The sequence below is a fragment of the Engystomops pustulosus genome, chromosome 3 (genome assembly GCF_040894005.1).
Source record: "Engystomops pustulosus chromosome 3, aEngPut4.maternal, whole genome shotgun sequence".
Lineage (NCBI taxonomy): Eukaryota > Metazoa > Chordata > Amphibia > Anura > Leptodactylidae > Engystomops > Engystomops pustulosus.
In genome coordinates, this window is record NC_092413.1 from 71,291,246 (window position 1) to 71,316,542 (window position 25,297).

The 25,297-nt window shown below is 43.5% G+C and overlaps 1 protein-coding gene and 1 long non-coding RNA gene across 4 annotated transcripts in view; one reads left to right on the plus strand and one right to left on the minus strand.

Annotated features, from left to right (window-relative positions):
• The window catches only part of TMEM181 (transmembrane protein 181), an 87,405-nt gene extending 66,429 nt beyond the window's left edge, over positions 1-20,976 (minus strand). The window contains exon 1 of one of the 3 annotated variants that reach the window (XM_072141028.1): positions 20,693-20,976. In XM_072141028.1, coding sequence (XP_071997129.1) covers positions 20,693-20,823 — 131 coding nt within the window. In that variant the 5' untranslated portion in view covers positions 20,824-20,976. Of the gene's footprint in view, positions 1-1,965; positions 2,158-3,020; positions 3,232-20,692 lie in introns of those variants that run through there. The other 2 variants (XM_072141029.1, XM_072141030.1) reach the window with 2 other exon arrangements.
• Positions 3,123-9,379, plus strand: LOC140121447 (uncharacterized). The gene is made up of 3 exons (XR_011854096.1): positions 3,123-3,383; positions 8,006-8,101; positions 8,180-9,379. It is a non-coding gene; the product is annotated as an uncharacterized lncRNA (long non-coding RNA).
• Positions 20,977-25,297: the final 4,321 nt, after the last annotated feature.

Consider the following 25,297-nt stretch of genomic DNA (forward strand, 5'->3'; position numbering starts at 1 on the left):
CTCTGCTAAGCAATGGAAAGACGTACACTGTATGTACGTGCTCAGTAGTGAAGCTCCAACCATACAGATCAGAGGGGGAGGAATGTCTGCACTCATCTTAAAACTTTGAGTAGAAAATGCAGGATTATCCAGTGTATATTCTTTAATATTTTAGTCTGCTTTTCCCTTGAGTTCATGTTTGTAGAGGTTAGCTGCTTGATGGATTCTATACACTATACCAGTGATGGCAATACCGAATGCCCAAGTTACATCCAAAACCCACATTTATTTTTCGCAAAGTGCCGATGCGACAATTTAAACAATAACTTATTACGCCCTGCTCTGTAACATGTTTAAATTGTATAGGCACCTGAGGACACCAATACACTAGAAAGAAGGAGACAAAGCTTAGGTTATCATTGTAGCTTTCTTCCAGGTTCCTGGGCTGCCTGGGACTGCAAGAGGCCTTGAGTCCTGTCTGGCGGAGTCTGCGGTGGGGTGATGGCACAGGTGCCCATTAAGAGGGCTCTGAGTGCCACCTCTGACACTAGTGCCATAGGTTAGCCACCACTGCACTATACAGTACAGGTAGTCCCTGGGTTACGTACAATATACATTCTTTAGGTTTGTACTTAAAAATGTTTTTATCTCAGTGGCAAATGAATTTTCTAAATTTTGTGCCGTCATGGGAACAAGGATTATTAATAAAGCTTCATTACAGACACCTTACAACGGATCATTGCAACCTGGGACTAAAGTAAAGCATCCAGAGAGCTTTACCAGAGGTCACAGTGAGCAGTTGTACATCTGTAAGTAGGGGTTGTCTGTAAGTCGGGTGTCCTTAATTCGAGGACCGCCTGTACAAAGAATATGAGGGCAAAACCATTTTCTAACATGACATATGAAGAAATACAGAACATATACATGGAAAAGTGCTATGGGTATAGAAGCCAATCATTAATGTTATCTAGCACTGCTAGACTGTGCAGCATTATAATGTGAAACACTTAGTGAGCTGTTCCCAGAGAAAAGCCTGATATTAAAACTTCAACCCATCATCAAAACTGACTATTCATGAGGCAATTCCTCTATAACCAGAAATTGTAAGAGATGTTGCCTGTAATGTGTGGTTACTGCATTGCCACCATTCCAAGTCAATGTATAGAGGCTGTTTATTAGCCTGATGGTGCAGTAATTCGTGGCACTTGTGGTGCGGTGACAAACGCAACTCAAGTGAACAGCGGTGGGTCTCGGCACAATCGCATATGCTTTTCCTTGGAAATGCATGTGATCGTTAGCCAGCACCTGGTGTCTTGCCCTGTTTAAATGCAAGACATCAGGTGCTGGTTACCCATGGCATGGAAACGCATATGCGATCGGATCGAGGCCTGTCACCTTAAAATTAATTAGGTCAGACCTGAGGTCATCTATGAAGGAGGATCTTATAGTGATGGTACGGTTTTTAAGAACAAATTCATAGACTAAACAAAAAGTGCATTTTTGTTGAAAACTTTTTTTTCCCACATTGTGTTTTGCATAATTGCAATTTATTAAAGTTAGAATATTGTGGTTGTATTCCAATCATATTTATGTTCTACCTAAATGACTTGGTTATTGTATTATAACTGTGATAATAAATCTTATTATTACTATACATTTGTCACTTAAACATGCCCCATGTATGTGGGAGTCGGAGGCTTGATTTACAAACTCCACAGCCGTGGCAGATAATCTTATGCCTCTTGAAAAGTTATGCCTCTCCTGCACCCCGTGTAAATTTTTGATCCTGTAAGACCCCAAATCATGACATGCCCACATTTTGATAAAGTGGTTTGCAGAGAATATGTCAGAAGTCGCAAATTTTTGTACAAAAGTATCTGTGCAACACAACTGTCAGAAGTGTGACTTACATTATCATTATGCAGATAATGTTTGATAAATTCCTCCCATAGTTTTTGGAGATTTCTACAGATGTTAACCCCTTACCGATGTAGGTAAGTAGATCACACGTCGACAAGGTGGGCGTTTGCTGCATATTGCTTGCATTGTTCACAGGCGTTACTCCTTTGATCACCACCAGTAAAGCTGCCGCTGTTAGTGGATACTGGACAGTTTTTGATCATTTGTTACAATATGCCAGTGTAATACATAATACTGTAGTATGGCAGCATAAGGTAGGATCAGACAACCTGGGGCTAAAGAACCCTAGGGGGTCTGAAAAAAAACCATAAAAATTCAAATCACCACCCATTCTCTAGGACTGATATAAAAATAAATAAATAGTTAAAATCATAAACATGTTAGGTATCGCGGAGTCCCAAAATGTCCTATAAAAATATAATTACAGTTATTCCCAGCGTTTAACTCTGTAACCCCCGCTCCGAGTTCTCCAAAGAGATGAATGAAGCAGAGAACGGTGTGGAGTGGCTGTCTGCTCCATTAACCTCAGGGAGCGATGAGGGGTCGGACGGAGGTACCAGGGACCCCATGCTCTCGTGATCTGTGGGGGTCTCATCACTAACTTGTTTTGTGGGAACACCCCTTTAAGGGTTTCATGCTGACTATATTCGGACAATTCCCTGACAGCTGACTGTTTCTTTTGACTGGTCAGTAGCTGAATTACTATGCACAGAGGGAATACCGCCCTGTATTATTACTCCTATGGCAATGTACATATGCTGGATATATGACAGGCCTGACTGCTGATACCACATGCTCTGCACGACACCCAAGGCTAGTAATGAGATCTCTAAAAGCAAAATGCCAAACAATATGATTCAGAGACATGCAGACTCTGAGTTGTATAATAATGCAATGGAAAAGCAAAGCCCTGCACAGCACCAGTCACTTATCACAGGCAATTCAATCAGTGTGGTACCACAAGAGCAGAGCATGACATAACATACATGGCTCTGGGTTCCTACCCACATAGCACTCACTATCACCCCAGACTTTGTATACTGTAAGACAAGCAGCCTGGTATGTATGGACACCGCTGCCTATATCAGCCATTACAATGCTTCGCCCCTCCCTGTACTCACGGCTCCATGACACCTCCACACTGCCGGGATCCCCCTCAACGTCCCGTCCACCGCTGCTGCCAACTCACTGCTCACAGCGGCGCCACCACGATTGTTTAGGACACGCCCTGTTCCGTGTACGTCACCCTCTCCCGCCGCCTCCAACATCCTGACGTGACTGCGCGGCCCCGATGCTTTCTGAGGTGGAATCTCCTCAGGTTACAACAGAATAACATTCACCTCACGGGAACACTTCACAGCCCTGTGCTCTGTATTACAAGAGCGCCGCGAACCCGCACTTTACAGAGCTGAGGCTTATTTGAACCATTCAGCTCAGACTCTGTCTGCAGGTTCTCTGACAATGCTCCACTGCCGACCGTTAAGGTGAATGCAGGCTAATTTGAGGCACTTTTTATGAAGTAGGATAAGCTCAATACGGTCCATTTGTCCGTTTCTTCATTGGGAGGAGAATGTAGTGATATAAGAGACATAAAGGGCTAGAGAAGAAGACGCAGACAGAATATCTTTACCACATTAGATAAAGTTTGCTGTTCGGCCAGCTGCACAAAAAGCAGAATGCCTATGGAATTTACCCCAGTGGCAATTCATGAGAAAGCATCCCATATGTTGGGCACCATATAAATGTCTGTACAGAAAATGATCACTCTTTGCAGGGATTTGCAACTTTCAAGTCTCCAGCTTTTTATGAATACGAATTTTATTAATAAGGTCGTTGAAATGTTGTTCACACCTTGTCATTTGGACAAGTTCTGTCGGTACATAATGAAAGTTCCTGATGTATACACTGAATGGTGGAGATTTTGTACTGCTACGTTTATTGGCATAGAAGCAGTGAAATAAGGATGGAGGAAACATAGAGGGGTGCGCGGCTGGCAAAGTAGGTGGAATTTTTAAAAGCCTGCAAACTTTTATTTGCAGATTTTTATGCAAAAATACACCCGGTCGGACATGCCGTAGTTTGGACCAGCAGTGTCAAAACTATCTGGTGGTATATTGGGAGAGAAGGTGACCGCCAGGGCCAGCACTGGGCTTACTAGCACAAGTGCCAAACCCAGAGCTGCTGTAAGGCTGTATATTAGGAATCCATGGGTTAAGGGGGGCTGTATCTAATCAATCCATGGGGTGAGGGGGCATTATATAAAATACCCATGAGGAAGCTGTTTCATATGATAAACTAGGGAATATTTTAAGGAACAGGAGTATGTTTTAGTTTCTGAATTTTTGATGCTGCCACATGAGTTCACTGCAAAGGGGCCAACTGAGGCTCTGTCGCCAAGGGACCTACTGAAACCTGGAGTCGACCCTGGTGGCCACTACATATGCTGGCACATGATAAACCTCCGTCATTGTGTCAACAGACATATACTGACAGGCTGATAACTGTGTTTTCTCAGCATACAGAATTTCCAGGAAGCACAAGATAAAATAATAATAAGACTGTACTTTTTTTTCTCCTGCTGGAAAAAAAAGGGTACATTCAGTGGAGGCTATATCAGACAATGGGAGACAGATGCTATGCCCAAATGCCATTCAAGTTTTGTGTACTACAAAAAAGTTGGTGAACTCTGTCGGGCCAGTGCAGGGAAGCGACAGATTCATGATTCTTAATGAATCGATTGCAGTCTGCATTATACACGGGCAGAGCACTTTCAGTGAAGTTTATGACTTTCTAAGTAAACTTTGCCCAATATTTTTTCATTCCTTTTTTTTTTACAGTGTATATGCATTGCGATGAACCCTCACTCTCGAGTTCAATCAAGGGGTACACTTACACTAGGAAGTCCTGTAATTTACACCATAAAGTCCCGCCCACCAAACAAAATAACCTTACTATTGAATAATTAGAATTACTTTGGCTGGGGAAAGCAGCAAAGAGAATTCAGGCAGCCTTCCAGTGATGATGGGTTTGCCTAGACTGACACACACAAGGGGTAGACTGGGATTCACTCATTTAAAACCCAGTTGGATTTTAGCACTCACCCCTGACTCTGATATCACTGAGAGGAGGAGGTGTGCATTACAGAGCTGGGCACTGGGGCGTGCTGTCGGATGATCCGACTGATTCGGACTGAGCGCAGGATTTAACTTCCAAATTGTGTCGCAATCCCAAGCACTTAGATGCTAGAAAAATGGAGAAGTCTTGTCGGACCTGAGCGGGTAAGCGACCCATGCATGATATTGGGCACACGATCTTAGTGAATCGCACGGTGCATTATAGTTGGATAATGAACTTTCTGTGAACTTCTATGACCCTGTAAATAAAAGTGCCCCAGTATGTCCTATTCTGTTGCAAGTCCTGTGAGAAAAACTTCCATTGAAGTCAATGCAAACAAAAAAACTGACAGCATTAGGGCATTTTTTCCAGCGTGAGTTTTAAGTAAGTAGCTGACAAAATCTGTGATGTCCAGTGCCCTGCATACTTCTGGCAGGTGAAGGAGGCCTGTGTACTCATCACTGCAGGGTTCCCCAAACTACGTCCCGCGGACCGTTTCTATCCGGCCCCGGTCACATCGAGCGCTTGGAGCGCCAGCGCTGAGCCTCCGGATTTATTATTTGGGTGCCCCCGGGTTGACACTCCAAAAGTGTCAATGATTAGGCCGCGGCCTATGGGTCTATTAGGCGCCGGGCAGGGGACTCCATCCGTCCAGACAGGAAGCTCCTGCCCGTTACAGTATATTGCTTGATGCGGCCAGAAACGGCCGCTCGAGCACTTTTATTGCAGGTGGAGCTATGTGGCCGGAAGACAACCCCGGCACACAACACTCCTTGAACCTGGATGTGTGGCCGTGTGATGATGTCACCCCTTCCTGTCCGGCAGCAGCCAGAAGAAAGAAGCAGCAGGAGCCAGAGGTGAGTACAGGGTTTTAAAAAAAACAGCAGTAAAAAGATTGTGGCGGCCGGGGGCCCGATATATGAAATAATGAATTATGGGGGCATTATAGAAAATAATTAATGGTGGAGGGGCAGCATAGGAAATAATGGTGGGGGGCAGCGTAGGGAATAATTAATGAGGGGCAAAATATGAAATAATGGTGGAGGGGCAGTATAGGGAATAATTAATTATAAGGGGCAGTATCTGAAATAATTAATAATGAGGGGCAGTATCTGAAATAATTACTTATGAGGGTCAGTATCTAAAATAATTAATTATGAGAGTCAGTATCTGAAATAAGAGGGGCAGTATAAGAAATAATTAATTTTGAGGGGCAGCATAAGAAATAATTAATTATGAGGGGCAGCATAGGAAATAATTATAAGGGGCAGCATAGGAAGTAATTATAAGGGGTATCATGGGAAATAATGGTGGGGGCAGCATAGCAAATAATGGTGGTGGGGCAGCATAGGAAATAATTAATTATAAGGGGCAGTATCTGAAATAATTAATTATGAGGGGCAGCATAGGAAATAATTAATGTTGGGGGCAGCATATGGAATAATTAATTATAAGGGGCAGTGTGATAATAATCTTACCACTCTACAGTTTGTTTTATTTTTTTTATTTTTATTTTTTCTTTCTTTTGTGGTGTTTCATTCTGTCCTGTTCTGAGTCATTAGACTCCATTTGACCAGTTTTATGACCAGCCAGGAAGAGGGCACTCCAGGGAGTCTGTTTGATCAGAGAAACATGCACTTCCCCAGGTGCAAAATTAACACCTTAGGCCAGAGTGGTTCACGAAGGGCGGGGGGGGGGGGGTTTGAGATGTGTGAAAGAACCAGCTGACTTTGGTTTGCCCTCCAAAACCTCGACAATGGGAATATCATAGCTGTCCATAACTGGGGCATAATTCATAATTATGGGTCCCCAGTTACACAGGACAGTTGGGGTCTAGACACACTCCTGGAGCGAAAATCAGAATGTTATCTCGAGGGGAAGGCAGCCAATATCAGAACACCCCTAATATTAGGCTAATAGACCCCGAGTTTGGTACGTGGTTAATGGGAATAACCTACCCGTTTGGTTGGAAGCAATGCCACAATTGTGCCATCTTCCAATCAAAAGTTATGGGGTTTTGATAAAAACCCAAACTCAAAAAGTACCTCACTGATGGGAGGGGGATAGAAAACCCCAGCTAGGGGTGGGGGTCAAAATGCCACTGGGTTTAAATTAGTGAAACAGCCACATGGTGTTGTTCAGTTCGGAGGGCTCTAACACACTAGAAGACTGGATCGATGTCTATGCCCAGTCCTCGGGCCAAAGAATTTCTTCCTATTTCACTAGCAAGAGTTTGCACCACGTCCCCCATGACGGCCACCTGGAGGATGCCCTTTGACCTCTGTGGGAACAGGAAGGAGAGAGGTTAAAAGTCCCCTCCCAGCATCCTCCCACCAGTGTTCTTCCTGTTCCCACAGGGTCAGGATGGAGAGAAAGGTCTCTTCCTTGCATCATCCAGGTGTGAGGGGGGGGGGGTAACACTCATGCGGTCCTCGACCAAGCTACGCAGGTCGGGTCCATGGACGGCTAGGGCCCTCCCTGGACTACCCTGTCCGGCCTGGAAAACACAGCTTGTCCCGCTGGCATCCGGCGCCTAAGGGAGATCCGTGGCGCTCCTTGCGCCTTAAATCATTCCACGGTGTTTGCGCGGAGGCGGATGACGACTGGAAGTGACGCTCCGATTCCTGGTCTCGGAACATGAGCGCCGGCTGTAGCCTTCAACAGGGGGATGGGCTCCCCTAGAAGGTATTTAAGCTCATAATATTGCGGGTACACGTTGATCTGAGGTCTAAGTTCAAAGTTTGTTCTGGACACTCGTGCAGCTGTGTGTTATTGTTTCCCTGCAGTCACAGCAAGGAGGAGAAGCAGGAGAAAGGGGGAAAAGTGGCAAAACCTAAATCTAGATCATCTGATGTTCAGAGTTACAGAAGACGTAATATGTGCATTAGCAAGCTACCTGATATACATAAAAAACCGATATGTAAAAAAGCCTTACCTAAGAATTCTAGATGACAGAATTGTTATAACTCTTGACTCTGCTTTTCTTCCTAAGGTGGTCTCGGATTTCCACAGAAATCCGAAAATTGTCCTGCCATCATTCTGCAATAATCCAAAATCCTCCAAGGAGGCTGTATGGCACACGCTTGATGTAAGGCGCATTTTATTAAAATACCTTCAATCCACCGAAAAATGGCGAGTAGATAATAACCTCTTCATTCAATTCCAGAGACCCAACAAGGGAAAAAAGGCATCTAAGATCACTATCGCTAGATGGCAATTTCAAAATGTTACAGTCTTCAGAATACGCCAGTACCATCGAACATAAGGGCTCACTCCACAAGAGCCATGTCCACTTCGTGGGAAGAAAGAAGGGGGGAGCTACACTAGACCAAATCTGCAGGGCAGCAACTTGGGCTTCCCAAAATACGTTTTCAAAACACTACAGACTGGACATTCCAAAAAATAAAGATCTGGCCTTCGGAAGGAAGGTGCTCCAATCGGTTATCCCACCCTAACTGATCATTTCATTTGATAAGTCTCCAGGTGGCCGTGGTGGAAATTCAGAATTAGAACCTACTGGTAAATCAGTTTCCACTAGTTCACCATGACGGCCTATATATTCCCTCCCGAAAACCTCTCTCCTTCCTATTCCCACAGAGGTCAAAGGGCATGCTCCAGGTGGCCGTCATGGTGGACTAGTGGAAACTGATTTACCGGTAGGTTCTAAATCAGAATTTTTTGTTTCCTTCTTCCCTAACTATTTGTAAGTATCGTATGTGTATTGTTTTTAATCTTTTTTCAATTTATCTGACTATTTTATTCTTTGAGTGTACTGCATTTTTTATGTAAATTAAAGTGTTAACTTTAATAAGCCTCTGCTTGTAGCCTTGAAGAATCTAAGTCTCTGAAGGGAATCACGTTACCAGAGGTTATTGTAAGCACACTGTAGTAAGTCCATGTAGTAAGTGTTTGCATGTTCTGTGTGAATTTCTCATTGTAAAATCGTATAAGTAGTGAGTGCATGTGTTGAGTTATCATCAGGGTGCATTGTCTATGTGGTTGAGGTGCCTACGACCTTCTTTGCGTAAGTAACTCGTGGGTGGTGGCAGTGTGGATTGACGGGGTGCCGAGATTGAGTGGAGTAAATTTAGTGCTAAGACGCCATTTTGTGGAAGTGAGCGGAGCTTAAGGGCTAAATTCTGGGTCTCCATAGAGTAGGTATCCCCGTGTATGAACTCCAGTCAGTCGGGTTCGTGACAGGCAGTATCTGAAATAATTAATTATAAGGGGAAGCATAGGAAATAATTAATGGTAGAGGGGCAGCATAGGAAACAATTAATGGTGGAGAGGCAGCATAGGCTATAATTAATGGTGGGGGGCAGCATAGGAAATAATTATAACGGTCATTAACTGAAATAATTAATTATGAGGGGCAGTATAGAAAAAAGTTCATGGTGGGGGGCAGCATAGGAAATAATTAATGGTGGAGGGGCAGCAGAGGAAATAATTAATGGTGGGGGGGACTTTGGAAATAATTAATTATGAGGGGCAGTCTAGTAGTTAATGGATGGAGGGCAGCATATTCAATAATTAATGGAGAGGAGCTAATTGGGCCAATATATAAAATAGTTCACAAGGGGGTGCATTATGTTAAATAATTACTATGGGGGACCCAGTGTATTACAGATGCGGTCATATGTACTGCTAACGCTGTGCTTTAAAGGAAGTTCGTATTTTTTTTATTTTTAAACTTTAGTCCGGCCCTCCAGCAGTCTGAAGGGGACAGTAAACGGCCCCCTATGTTAAAAGTTTTGGACCCCTGCATTACTGTATGCACTCCCACTCTGTGAACACCCCTCGGTGTCAGTGGTTGGAGGGGTGTGCCAAGGACATCTGCATGTGGATACATGTTGTTGCAAATCTTTCCAACTACTGACACAGGTGTGGTGTGCAGGAACTCCATTATCCACTGTAAGTATGCAGGACAATGGACACCACAGGAAGCCCCTAGTCCTGCTGCTGGCAGTCATGTGACCCGTGACTTCTGAGAACAAATCTATTATTCTCTGGTGCTTTGGTGCAACACTGCCTGTCACCACCACTCTCTCTATATACAAACAAACACTGGTGGTGATGGGAAGCACAGCGCTGAACAGGAGGACCAGGTTTGATATTTTTCTATTCCTCAGGACTTTTATTTAACCCCTTGCTGCCAAAGCCACCTTTTCACCTTCCTGACACGGCCCATTTTTATCAAATCTGCCCTGTGTCACTAGAAGTGGTTATAACTTCAGAACGTTTTAACATATCCATGTGATTTTGAGTTTGTTTTCTTGTGTCATATTGTACTTCATGTTAATTGAAATATTTTGGTGTTATGTTTTGCGTTTATTTATGAAAAAAACAGATATTTGGCAAAAATTTTGATAAATTCTCCATTTTAGAAATTCTGAATTTTCTACTTTTTCAACACGGTCATAACACTAGAATAACTTGATAACATTTTCCGAATGTATGCTTTATGTTGACATGGTATTTAATGCATCGTCTCATTTTTGTAGGATGTTATGAGGTTTAGAAGTTTTGCTGCAATTTTTCACAATTTTATAAACAAGTCAGCATAATGAGGATATTGAGGAGTGTTGTTAATGCTAAAACATAGCTTTTATTAAACAATTTGCATAAAATCACACTAAAACCAGAAAAAGTTAGAACCATAGGTAAAAAATTATATAATAAGGATTACCTAGCAGAAGTGTGCAATCTAAAGTGTCTCCTAGAGCATAGTCGTCTGATAAAATGTATGCACCGCGGGGTAAATGATGTCTCCTACCATGGTTCAGACATATTGAGCTACCTGGCTGGGTTGCCCACTGTAAATGCCACATTCCCTGACGCGTTTCATCTTTTGACATCTCAGAGGGATTAGGTATAGCTGCTTTAACAAATAATGGCATGCAGGTATTTTCATAAATCTATCACAGAGGACATTGAGTAGAGAGGAGATGGCAAATCCTTCCAAGGGCCTAGCATTTGTCCCCACCTCTGACTATGATGCCTTCACGTGGACGAAGGATATTCACCTTTTCACCCGAAAATTGAATTGGCTAAATATTTTATAGAAAGAATGACAAATCCAGCAGGGAACTGGGTGTACCCCCAGAGATAGTTGAGATTGTGAGGCTACTTGCCAACCTGGAACAATCAGACTCTAGACAGGAGGGACATGGTCCATTCACCACACTTAAAGAAAACCTACCACTTCCGATGGTGGTTATAAGCTGCAAATGCCGTGCACCAGCTCAGGTGAGCTGGTGCACGGCATTTGTAGCTTATAACCACCATCGGAAGTGGTAGGTTTCCTTTAAAAACAAAAGAACAAAACTGCCCCCATCAGGTGACTTTTCTTGCATTGACGTGTTCATTGAAATGGTTTGTGCTGACCTTAAACCAACTAATACTGTACACAACTGTACTAAGGAAGAAATATTGGCCCTCTGCAGTCTTGAAAAAGATTGCGGAGTCACGATAAAACCATCAGACAAAGGCGGGAATATTGTAGTGATGGACACACCAAAATATGCCCAACTATGTAAGGATCTGTTGGACGATAGGACAGGCTACAAAGTTCTGGAGTCCAACCCAACAGGGGATTATGTGCTGGAATAACAGAATATCCTTGCAGAAGCCAAGATGCAACGATTGATCAGTGATGGTGAATTCAAGTTTCTGACCCCTGTCACGGCAACATTCTACTGCCTCCCAAAAGTGCATAAGGGGGTTACACCTCTAAAGGGAAGACCAATTGTATCAGGGGTCAGCTCAATTTGTTAAAACATTGCTATATACATCGACAGAATTCTGCACCCATTTGTCCGCTCACTACCATCTTACCTGAGGGACACTGCTGACCTACTAAGCCACATAGAGGGGATCACAGTAGAAAAGAATACTCTGCTAGGTAGACGTGGAGGCTCTTTACTCCTCCATCCCCCATGATAAGGGGCTGGAGGCAGTGGAGTTCTTTCTTTCAACTAGGGGCACTCAGTACCGAGCACACAACAGATTCATTCAGGATCTCTTACGTTTTACCCTGACTAGAAACATCTTATTTAACCCCTTAAGGACGCAGCCTGTTTGCAGGTTAAGGCTCGCAACTTTTTTTTGAAATTTGACCAGTGTCTCTTCCTGTGGTAATAACTTTTCAACGCTTTAAGATATCTCTGTGATTTTGAGATTGTTTTCTCGTGAGACATTGTAGTTTATGTTAGTAGTGTCATTTCGGTGATCCGTTCCTTTTTTGGGGGGTAAAAATTCAAAAATTTAGGAAAATTTTGAAAAAAATGACTATTTTCAAAGTTTCAAATGTTATACTTTTTAGACAAAAAGTGATACCACAATTTTTTTTGATAGAAACCTTTTGCCATTGGTCTTCTTTTTATATCCATTATTTGTTTTAAGTTTCCATTTTTTTATGGATGTGAGAAGGTTTGAAGTTTTAGTAGCAACTTCTCAGATTTTCTTGAAATTTGAAAAATGCTAACTTTTTGGTGATCAATTCAGTTTGGAAGTGCCCTATAAAGGCTTATGTACTATATACCCCCACAAGTAACACCATTTTATGAACCTAACATCTCAACCTATTCAAATCAGCATTTAAGAAGTCTGTTAACCCTTTAATTATTTTTCCGGAAGCATATGAAAATGGAGTGGAAATTTTGAAATTTCAATTTTGGATTTCAATCTTTCCAATTTAGCCCTAAAATGGATACATTCAGAAGGAATTTGAGGTAAATATATATTCCTAATTTCTTGCCCTGCTTCTTCCGAGTACGGCAATACCAGACATGTGGATGTCAGCTGCTGTTTCCCCGCACAGCGATGTCCAGAACAGAGTTAGCGATACTGGGAATTTGGAAAGCCAATTTGGCTGCAAATATTTTGTGGTGCCACAGTGTAATTGAAGAGCCCCTGAAGTAAAAGTACAATACAAAACCCCCCAAAATGTCACCATTTCGGAAACTAGACCCCTCAAAGAATTTATCGGTGGTTGTGGTGAGCATTTTAACCCCCAACACGCTGGTCAAAATTTAATGCAAAGTAAATGGTGCAGAGTAAAAATTGCGTTTTTATCTCAAAGTCATTTTAGTGCCTCATATACTGTGCCCAACCCATGCCACTTTAGACAAACACCCCAAAAATCATTCTGCGGGTTGTCCCGAGTACAGCAATACCACACATGTGCCAATAATTTACAGACTGGGCACACAGAAGGGATGAGAACGGAAGGAGTGAAATTTTGATTTTCCATCTCCGTTTTCACACGTTTGGATTTGGAGTGCCATGTCATGTTGGCAGGGCCCGTGAGGTGCCAGTGCAATAGAAACCCCCAATAAATGATACCATTACGGAAACTAGACCCCTCAAAGAATTTATCGGTGGTTGTGGTGAGCATTTTAACCCCCGACACGCTGGTCAAAATTGAATGCAAAGTAAATGGTGCAGAGTAAAAATTGCGTTTTTATCTCAAAAATGTCATATTAGTGCCTCATATACTGTGCCCAACCCATGCCACTTCAGACAAACACCCCAAAAATCATTCTGCGGGCTGTCCCGAGTACGGCAATACCACACATGTGCCAATAATTTACAGGCTGGGCACACAGAAGGGATGAGAACGGCAGGAGTGAAATTTTGATTTTCCATCTCCGTTTTCGCACGTTTGGATTTGGAGTGCCATGTCATGTTGGCAGGGCCCGTGAGGTGCCAGTGCAATAGAAACCCCCAATAAATGATACCATTACGGAAACTAGACCCCTCAAAGAATTTATCGGTGGTTGTGGTGAGCATTTTAACCCCCGACACGCTGGTCAAAATTGAATGCAAAGTAAATGGTGCAGAGTAAAAATTGCGTTTTTATCTCAAAAATGTCATTTTAGTGCCTCATATACTGTGCCCAACCCATGCCACTTCAGACAAACACCCCAAAAATCATTCTGCGGGTTGTCCCGAGTACGGCAATACCACACATGTACCAATAATTTACAGGCTGGGCACACGGCAGGGGTCAGGAAGAAAGAAGCACAATTTAGGTTTTCAAGCTTCGTTTTCACTAGATTGGTAATGGGGGGGTACCCCCGGGGTACCAGTACAATAAAAACCCCCAAGTAGTGAACCCATTTTGGAAAGGGCACCCCTCAAAGAATGTATGTAGGCTTGTATGAGCATTTTAACCCCTAAGGTGCTGGCTCAAATGTAATACAAAGTGAGTAGTGCAGAGAAACAATTGTATTGCAATTTATCAAATATGCCATTGAAGTGACAAAAGTTTTTTGCCCAACTCATGCCACTGGGGAAAAACACATCAAAAATCATTCTGTGGGTTACCCCGGTTAGGGCAATACCCTATAGGAGGCAATAATCTCTAGGATGGAGACACGGCAGGGCTCAAAAGGAAATAACTTGTTGGAGCACAGACATTGTACATTTATTTTTCTTTTTGGCATCATGAAAGATTTGTAGATGCCAATAGGGGCCAGTACAGTAGAAACCCCTAAGAACTGACCCTATTTTGGAAACTACACCCCTCCATGAATTAATCTAGGGGTATAGTTAGCATTTTAACCCCACAGGTGGACCCCTGAAAAAGTGCAAAATGGATAGTGCATAGTAAAAAATATCCATTTTGTCATTTTGTGCCCAGCTGCTGCCATGGGAGACAAACACCCTAAAAATCATGATGCATGTTTTCCCGGGTAAAGCATACGGGACAGTAATCTACAGGCTGGGCACATGGCAGGGCTTAGAAGGGAAGGTGCGGCATGATGTATAAGCTGTGCGTCAGGGTAACAACAGGGTACTCTAAAAATCCAGGGATGTATGATAAATTCGGAAGCAATCTTTCCTACATAACCCTGGTTTTTCTGGGCATGTCTCACAGTGATGAATGGTGTCCTTCCGAATGCCATTTTTGGAGCACACCCTGCACCTCTTTTGTGACCTTCCCTTGCTGGCTGTTTGGGGAACTACTCCTGGAAAGTGCTGCCCTGGTACAATACGTGATGTGGCCTCACTTCCAGATGTGCTAGCACTCCCCCCTTCCTGGTCTCCAAAAAGAAAGTACTTTATTACCATCTCTTGAAATTCCAGGAAAGTTCCCCTCTGGCCGGCATATCGATGCAGCACGAAAGCATTATACAATGCCATCTGCATGATGTGCACGGCCAGCTTCTTGTACCACACCCTCGACTTCCGCATGGCATTGTACGGCTGAAGCACCTGGTCAGACAAGTCCACCCCTCCCATGTATTTGTTATAATCTAAAATACAGTCTGGCTTGGGGGTTTCTGTACTGGCACTTCGTACTGGGACAGGGGTGGTGGTGTGTTCATGTATTGTGGTTAATACAAGGACCTCTCTCTTGTCCTTGTACTTAACACACAATACAGAGTCGCTGCATAGTGCCCTGCTTTCGTGCCTTTTAAGTTTTTGCCCAAGCAGCGACTTAGGGAGACCTCTCTGATTTCTGCGTACAGTGCCGCATGCCGCAGTATTTCTGGAAGTGAGGCACTTGAACAGGGTGGTGCTGGTGTAGAAATTGTCCAGGTAGAGGTGGTAGCCCTGGTCCAGCAGTGGGTGCACTAAATCCCACACTATCTTCCCTGTAACACCCAGGAAGGGGGGTCATTCTGGGGGCACTATAGTGGAGTCCTTCCCTTCATATACCCTAAACTTGTATGTGTACCCGGATGAACTTTCGCACAGCTTATACATTTTCACACCATATCTTGCCCTCTTATTGGGCAGGTACTGGCGGAATTGAAGTCTCCCTTTGAATTGTACCAGGGACTCGTCTATGCTCACATGTTTGGCGGGAGTATATGCCTGGGCAAACTTGGCACTAAAATGATCTAATATGGGCCTGACCTTAAATAACCGATCATAACTGGGGTCACCTCTGGGTGGGCACTGTGTGTTGTCAGTGTAGTGCAAAAACTTATGGATGGCTTCAAAGCGCATCCTGCTCATTGCCATGCGGAACATGGGGGTGTGGTACAGTATATCTGTGCTCCAGTAGTCCCTGATTGAAGGCTTCTTTACTATCCCCATAAGGAGTATTATGCCCCAATACTTGTGCATCTCTGCTGCAGTGACAGGGGTCCACCTGTAGGGTTGTGCATAAAAGGACGTGGGGTTTTGGGCAATATGTTGTGCAGTGTAGAGATTTGTCTGAAATATAATAATATTCAGCAGCTCCTCATAAAAAAAAAAACTTAAAAAAGTCTACAGCTCTGAGCCCTGTCGTGTCAAAGTTAATGCCAGGATGGCCCAAAAAGTCAGGGACCTGAGGGGTATAATTATCTGGGGCTACCCATGTGGGGTCAGTGGAAGCCCCAGAAACTTCTCCTGCAGAAGTCCCAGAAACTTCTCCTGCAGAAGTCCCAGGCACTTCTCCTGCAGAAGTCCCAGGCACTTCTCCTGCAGAAGTCCCAGGCACTTCTCCTGCAGAAGTCCCAGGCACTTCTCCTGCAGAAGTCCCAGGCACTTCTCCTGCAGAAGTCCCAGGCACTTCTCCTGCAGAAGTCCCAGGCACTTCTCCTGCAGAAGTCCCAGGCACTTCTCCTGCAGAAGTCCCAGGCACTTCTCCTGCAGAAGTCCCTGGAACCCTACGGCGCCTTCTTGGGGGTCCTTCCAGGTCACTGGAAGATGAGCAGGAGGATGATGATAGGTAAAAGGGACCATCATCCCCACTAGCTGACTCGGTGTCAGAGGCAAGCATGTTATATGCCTCCAACACAGTGTATGTCTTCTGAGACATTGCACACAAAAAAAATAGAGAACAAGAAAAATTAGATAATGTGCACCAAACTACACGGATAAACCGTCTAGCAGGCACACAAAAAAAAAAAATATATAATGCGCACCAAACTACACGGACAAGCCGCACAGATAGCACACAAAAAAAAAAAGATAATGCACACCAAGCTACACGGACCAGCCGCACAGATGGCACACAAAAAATAATGCGCACTAAACTACACGGACAAGCCGCACAGATAGCACACAAAAAAAATAATGCGCACTAAACTACACGGACAAGCCGCACAGATAGCACACAAAAAAAATAATGCGCACTAAACTACACGGACAAGCCGCACAGATGGCACACACAAAAAATAATGCGCACTAAACTACACGGACAAGCCGCACAGATAGCACACAAAAAAAAAGGTAATGCACACCAAACTACAAGGACAAGCCGCACAGATGGCACACACAAAAAATAATGCGCACTAAACTACACGGACAAGCCGCACAGATAGCACACAAAAAAAATAATGTGCACTAAACTACACGGACAAGCCGCACAGATAGCACACAAAAAAAAAAGATAATGCACACCAAACCACACGGACAAGCCGCACAGATGGCACACACAAAAAATAGCTAAGTACGGGTACACCTACGGCGTTCTGGAAAAAAATATTACCAGGCAACGAAAAAAAACCTATGTGCACCGCACAAAAAGGCGCTACAAATGCACCTAGCTTGCCCTAAGACAAACTAACTACCGCTAAGACTGCTAAAGATTCTGTGCACTGCTATTCACACGGCGCACTGAAAAGTGCGTCCAGTGCAGAACAACGCTAACACAGCACACTAAAAAGTGCGTTTGGGTTCAGAAGGGACAGACAGGGAAAAACGGAAGACACGTGGGATCACACAAGGCGATCACACAGGGAACACACAGGACACAGGAAAAAACAGATAGGGATGGGAATTTGTAGGGAACAATAGGGATCAGATAAGGATCAGAACACTATTTATAGTGTAAAAGTGTATTTTGGTGCACACAGTAACGCTCTTTCCTCTCTCCAGCGATACCAAACCAAAATGGTGCCGCTGGAGGAAGAGGAAAGTGCTAAAAGCACGTTTTTTAGCCTAAAATCGCTGTAATTGGCCAGTCAGGTTTGACTGGCCAATCACGGCGATCGGCGGGCGGGACCGATTTGATTGGTCGGGTGACGGAGACAGGAACTCCTCCTGCCTCTGTCACCCAAATCTCATCCCGATGTCACCACGTCTCGCGACGTGGTGACAATTCTAAAATAGTATGCGCTTGCGCAGTAGCTGTACTGCGCTGAGCGCCAATAGTGGGAAGCTGCGCAGTACAGCTACGGCGCGGAGCGCTAAGGGGTTAACGACCAGATCTACCACCAGCTCAGGGGCACGGCAATGGGGAGCCCTTGATCTCCCTCATATGCCAATCTGCTCCTGGGCTGCTGGTGTATCTTCGGTGTATCTTCGGGTATGACCCACCGGAGGGGAATGAACATGTGGAAATGTTTTTTCGATTTATCGGTGATATATTCATCCTGTGGAAGGGTGCACCAGATGAATTCGGTAGCTTACAGCAAGCTCCTAAAATACCTGCATCCCATTATTTGTTAAAGCAGCTATACCTAATCCCTCTGAGGAGTCAAAAGATGAAAGGGAATGTGACATTTACAGGGGGCATGCGCTTGATAACAGGGACAGTTGTGGACTGCCCTTATAAGGGTGGTAGTTAAAGGGGATGTCATAGGGTCGAGTAAGGTACCAGACAATCCCTCTACCCAGCCAGGTAGCTCAATAAGTCTGAACCACGGTAGGAGACATCATTTACCCATCGGTGCATACATTTTATCAGACGACTATGCTCTAGGAGACACTTTAGATTGCACACTTCTGCTAGCTAGTCCTTATTGTATAATTTTTTACCTATGGTTCTAACTTTTTCTGCACTAATGGTTTTAGTGTGATTTTATGCAAATTCTTTAATAAAAGCTATGTTTTAGCATTGACTAACAACACTCCTCAATATCCCAATTATGACGACTTGTTTGAATTTGTAGACTGGGTTAACATATTTACTTTGGTCTGCTGTGTGTTACAATTTTATAAACGCAAAATCACTTTTGAGGGACCTGCTCATAATATAAAATCGGTTGCAATTTTGAAATTTTAATTTATTTTGGCTAAATGAATTTATTTTTCCAAAAATGTACACATTTTCAGTGGATAAAATGCCAAAACGCTCCACGATATTTGACACCCAATTTCTCCTGTGTATGCCAATATCCCATTTGTGGTGGTAAACTGTTGAATAGGCACACACCATGGCAATGAAGGAAAGGCACACCGTTCGGAGCAGATTTGCTGTTTATTTTATTTGGCGATTTGGACATAATAATAGGGATAATTTTCTGCAAAGTTAGACGCACTGTACAAATACTTCATTTTAGTGGGTATTTAGCTTATTGATGAAATTTTATCAACTATTGAATGTATGGAAGAAAAGAAAATCATCAATTCTGGTTTTGGATATTTTGCTTTTACAATTTTACTGATAAAATAAGAAAACTAATATAGTTTTAGTATTGCCGTCTTTTCAGAGATATAACTTTAGTATTTTTTTTGGTGGAGTTTTTTTTTTTTAACTTTATTACATGTGTATAGGGGATGATGGTGTTTAGGTGACTTTTTAACTTTTTTTTTAAACTATCAATTGTAAACTTTTTATTTCTTCCAGGTTGTCTTGAGCAATCAATCCTCTGATCACTTGTTCAAGCAAGCTCCTATTCATCTAACACAGTGCAATACATACATATATATTTTATTGTATAAATCAATCATGTTATATCAGTCAAAAATGCAATGTCTCAGGCCCAGTAAACATACAAACTCTTTGCAGATGTTGACCGAGGTGGGACTTGAACCCAGCACCGCAAGGCTGTTCTGCTACCCAATAAGCTTAGTCAATGGGACTAGGAAAAATAGTGGATGGCAACTATGCATGCAGTTCACATTTGTGGGGCTGTTGCTGTTTTTTACAATCATGTGACCCCATCCACAAAAACAGATGCAATACAAATGATACATGTACTTTTTTTGCGTTCATCTGGCTAAGAAATCAATTACACACGAATTACACTCGGAAAGCAAGAACGGACCATGAATCATTTTTTTGCGGCCCAAGAACCATTCTGTTAGTCTTACACAGCACTTGTACTTGTACTTGTGTATAAAAAAGTGATGGCTTTTAGAAGATGGTGATACATGGGGTTACCATATTTGTGTCAAGCATCCCCATTAGGTTTTATGGGGGGGGGGGGGGTGACTGGATGCCATGACAGCCTGTCAATCAACATCAACTCACTGCCATAAAGCACATACACTTTATACTCTTAGTAGGAAAGAAGTGTGTGTTAATATATAGCTACATTGTGCTAAAAAAAACCCCCTCTCTTTATCCCCCCTCTCTCACTGATCCTGTGGCCAGTGATGTAGCAGGTTCATGGTTCACAGGCAGATCTGAGCCTGGACTGCAAAGGGAGTGGAGAGGTGAGGACTGCTTGGTATAATATTTATATATATTTATGATATTTTCACATTTTAAAGGGAACACACATAATGATTTCTCTTAAATTCTCTATAATGGGTCTCTTGGGTCCGCCCACACATATGAACACAGTACACATTATAAAATAAAGGAAAATATAGAAACACATATGAATGAGACGTAACTAAATAGGGAATGCTGTGTAGAGAGACCATCTGATGGTGTACAGAATTGGTACACAGTGTATAAGGGCCTGATCTGTGAGCTACCTGCAGATGCTGTGACATCAGTGTGGACAGGCTGCCCACAATGCAGTCATTCACACATGACCATAAGGAGTGTCATTGCCGCATGTACCTGTAGTAGCGATCATCCCTATATGGAGTCAGGTCCTCCTTCAGCTCCATGTAAGCATCGCTGATTTTCTTGCAGAAGTCTTTGAAGTCAGTGTACAGGGAGCTTTCAAATGCTGCATAATCTGGATCCATCCTGAAGATGTCACCAGCTCATCTATGGTAGCAGTGATGACAGGGGCTGCCCGGGCTGTCCATTGACCTGTGCCAGAGCCGCCTGCGCAATGGATCTGTCTCCTTGTAGCAGGATGACAGTGTGAGCGCGATCTCCACCGCCCGTCTCTATTCCCAGCTCCTCGGGGATTGTGTCATTGACAAAGTGCTGCCCTCTAGCGGCTCTAGACTGATATTAAATTTAGGCCTATCTCCATTCTGCAGAGATTTGCCTCATCTATGAATTGTATAATTACCCTCTGTTGATTATTCAAAGAGGTCATTGATCCAGTTTGTGAAGAAGGTTGCAAGCTTTAATGTATTTTTTTATCAAAACTGTAATTACACACATATTAACGCCCAGTTCTGTAGCTCTGTAATTATCCTCCCTCGCTAAAACATTAATAGCAGAATTCTATTGCATCAAATAGCTTGTAATGGGGCAGATTTCAAATCACCAGTCCTTGTTTTGGCAATCCCAAAACTCAATCCCAATCTCCCCTTTTGGCTCGACACTTTGTGCGCCAGCAATTCATATTCCCCCTTCCCTTTTGGTCACACTGGAAATAGTAGGAGGTTATAGTCAGGGTCGGCATTGGAGGGCAGCAAACTGGGCATTTTCCCTGTATTTTCCCAGTATTTCTTTTAATACCCCATGGTTGAATAACCGGGCGAAGATACTTATCATCTACCTACTGTCTATCATCTATCTGTCTCCTATTATCCATAATTTATCTATTTCCTATCTATACATCTAGCTAACCATTCATCATATACTAGGGGGGACTGACTGGCTATATACTGCGGGGGCTGGCTATATACTGGGGGGCTAGCAGGCTATATACAAGGACTGGCTGGCTATATACTGGGGAGCTGGTTATATACTTGGTTGGCTGGCTATATACAGGGGACTGACTGGCTATATACTGGGGGGACTGGCTGGCTATATACAGGGACAGGGGACTTGCTATATACTGCGGGGGACTGGCTGGCTATATACAGTAGACAGACTGGCTGGTGGTGGTCCACTTCAAATTCCAGGTCCGCCATTGCCAGCAGCACCATAGCAATAGTAAAAAATCATTCTGGGTGCAAATCCCGTCTTGACACACCAGGCATATACACTCACCGGCCACTTTATTAGGTACACCTGTCCAACTGCTCGTTAACACTTAATTTCTAATCAGCCAATCACATGGCAGCAACTCAGTGCATTTAGGCATGTAGACATGGTCAAGACAATCTCCTGCAATTCAAACCGAGCATCAGTATGGGGAAGAAAGGTGATTTGAGTGCCTTTGAACGTGGCATGGTTGTTGGTGCCAGAAGGGCTGGTCTGAGTATTTCAGAAATTGCTGATCTACTGGGATTTTCACGCACAACCATCTCTAGGGTTTACAGAGAATGGTCCGAAAAAGAAAAAACATCCAGTGAGCGGCAGTTCTGAGGGCGGAAATGCCTTGTTGATACCAGAGGTCAGATGAGAATGGGCAGACTGGTTCGAGCAGATAGAAAGGCAACAATGACTCAAATCGCCACCCGTTACAACCAAGGTAGGCAGAAGAGCATCTCTGAACGCACAGTACGTCGAACTTTGAGGCAGATGGGCTACAGCAGCAGAAGACCACACCGGGTGCCACTCCTTTCAGCTAAGAACAGGTAACTGAGGCTACAATTTGCACAAGCTCATCGAAATTGGACAGTGGAAGATTGGAAAAACATTCCCTGGTTTGATGAGTCTCGATTTCTGCTGCGACATTCGGATGGTAGGGTCAGAATTTGGCGTCAACAACATGAAAGCATGGATCCATCCTTCCTTGTATCAACGGTTCAGGCTGGTGGTGGTGGTGTAGGGAATATTTTCTTGGCACTCTTTGGGCCCCTTGGTACCAATTGAGCATCGTTGCAACGCCACAGCCTACCTGAGTATTGTTGCTGACCATGTCCATCCCTTTGTGACCACAATGTACCCATCATCTGATGGCTACTTTCAGCAGGATAATGCGCCATGTCATAAAGCTGAAATCATCTCAGACTGGTTTCTTGAACATGACAATGAGTGACAGGCAAGCGCTCTGCCTTTGGGCCCTTTCTGAGTGAGAATAGCTCGGGCACCTCCTGAGGAGATGTCAACCTCAACCTGGAACAATTTCTCTAAATCTGGCCATGAACAGGAGCAGAAGCAAAGGCAGACTTCAATTTAGAGAATGCTTCTTCATCCTCAGAGACCAGAGTCTGGGATCAGTGCCTTTTCTCGTTAAGGCCACAATGGTAGATACGAGAGAAGAGAAGTGTGGAATAAATTGCCGGTAATAATTTGCAAAGCCCAGGAATCTCTGTATGGCACGAAGTCCTACTGGGCGACGCCACTGAAGTACCGCTTGGTTGGATCCATCTGTAGACCTTTATCGGAGATGATGTATCCGAAGGCTATTCTGATGGAACTGGCGTTTCTTTTTTTTTTTTTTTCTTTATTGTAGTTGTGCCTATTTATATACGGTTACGCATTCAATTTATAACAGTTAACAAGGTCTTATACCAACTTATAACAGGTATGGGCTAACAGTTTTCTTATCGCAACCTTTCTCTCTTCCCTTTTTCCCTCACTCTCCCTCCCCTCCCCCTTCACACCATAGAAAATGTGTAAAATACAAACAGTTATCATCCCGAAGGATGATTAAAAAAGAAACCAAACATTTTCTTCTTTTATACATTATTAACCTTGTACAGTATGCTAAGACAACCTCCCCCCACCCTTTCCCATCCACCAGAAACAAAAAAAAAAAAAAAAATTCCTATTTCCAGTTACTCCAGATCTCTGCCCATTTCCCTCTGGTTCCACTCTTATCAGCATAGATTTGTTCGTATCTTTTAATCTTTTGTGTAAGAGCAGACCAGTGGTCCACATTGGGAATCCTACTACTCCCCCATTCCCGAACTATAAGAACCTTTGCTATTGTCATAAGCTTTAGTACCAGTAACCTCTCTTTTTGATTCAATTTATCACTAGTCCTAAACAGTCCCATAACTGCCACACTAATTGAAGGGGTCAGTGGTAACTCTAGAATTTTATTTATCTGCAGAAATAATCCGTCCCAAAAACCTTTAAGTCTGGGGAACGCCCAGATTGTATGAAGAAAGTCAGCCTCCTCTATTCCACATTTGAAACATTTAGATGAACTCTTCACTTTCATCTTGTACAACACATCTGGAGAGTAGTATAGTCTATACAATAACTTTGTCTGGATAGCCCTGTGATTTTCGCTAATAAGTCCTACCTTCACATTCCTATAGATCCCCTCCCACTCGTGTAGTGTTATCTGTCCTATCACATTTTCCCAACATTCTTGTGACTTGTGTTTAACCCCTAAAAACATACCTTTAATCAATAGTCTATATACCCCAGCGACAAAACCCCTTTCCTTTTTAGTGTTTTTGATAAAGTCTATACATGGATGTGACTCTAATTTTATACTTCTATGCATCCTAATTGCTTTAATTGCAGGTGCTAACTGTGAGTATCTAAAAAAATCCCCATTATTCAAACCCACTTTTGTGGTTGTGCCACAAAGGAGTGTCTTCTAAAATGCCATCCATATGAATTATTTTCCTCACCAAACTCCAGCCTTTATGTATGGCCTCCATACTTGTGTTTGACCCCTTTTTGTTCTGCACTACCCCTCTCTCCAGTGCCTCATACACAGTAAGGGTTTTCCCGTCTTCCATTATCCAAGTTTTCAATGGTTCGTCCCTGTCTTTCCATCCTACTATACGGAACATCTGGGTCACAAGAAAATAGCCCTGCAGAAAGGGTATACCCAGTCCCCCTTCTCCTAAGGGTCTATATAAGTAACTCATTTTGATTCTGGCTCTCTTCCTCCCCCAGATTAATTCATTATGGAGAGCTCCCATTGCTTTAACCCCTTAGCGCTCCGCGCCGTAGCTGTACTGCGCGAGCGCATACTATTTTAGAATTGTCACCACCTCGCGAGACATGGTGACATCGGGATGAGTTTTGGGTGACAGAGGCAGGAGGAGTTCCTGTCTCCGTCACCCGACCAATCAAATCGGGCCCGCCGATCGCCGTGATTGGCCAGTCAAACCTGACTGACCAATTACAGCGATTTTAGGCTAAAAAACTTGGTTTTATCCCTTTCCTCTTCCTCCAGCGGCACCATTTTGGTTTGGTATCGCTGGAGAGAGGAAAGAGCGTTACTGTGTGCACCAAAATACACTTTTACACTATAAATAGTGTTCTGATCCTTATTTGATCCCTAATGTTCCCTACAAATCCCTATCCCTATATGTTTTTTCCTGTGTCCTGTGTGTTCCCTGTGTGATCGCCTTGTGTGATCCCACGTGTCTTCCGTTTTTCCCTGTCTGTCCCTTCTGAACCCAAACGCACTTTTCAGTGCGCTGTGTTAGCGTTGTTCTGCACTGGACGCACTTTTCAGTG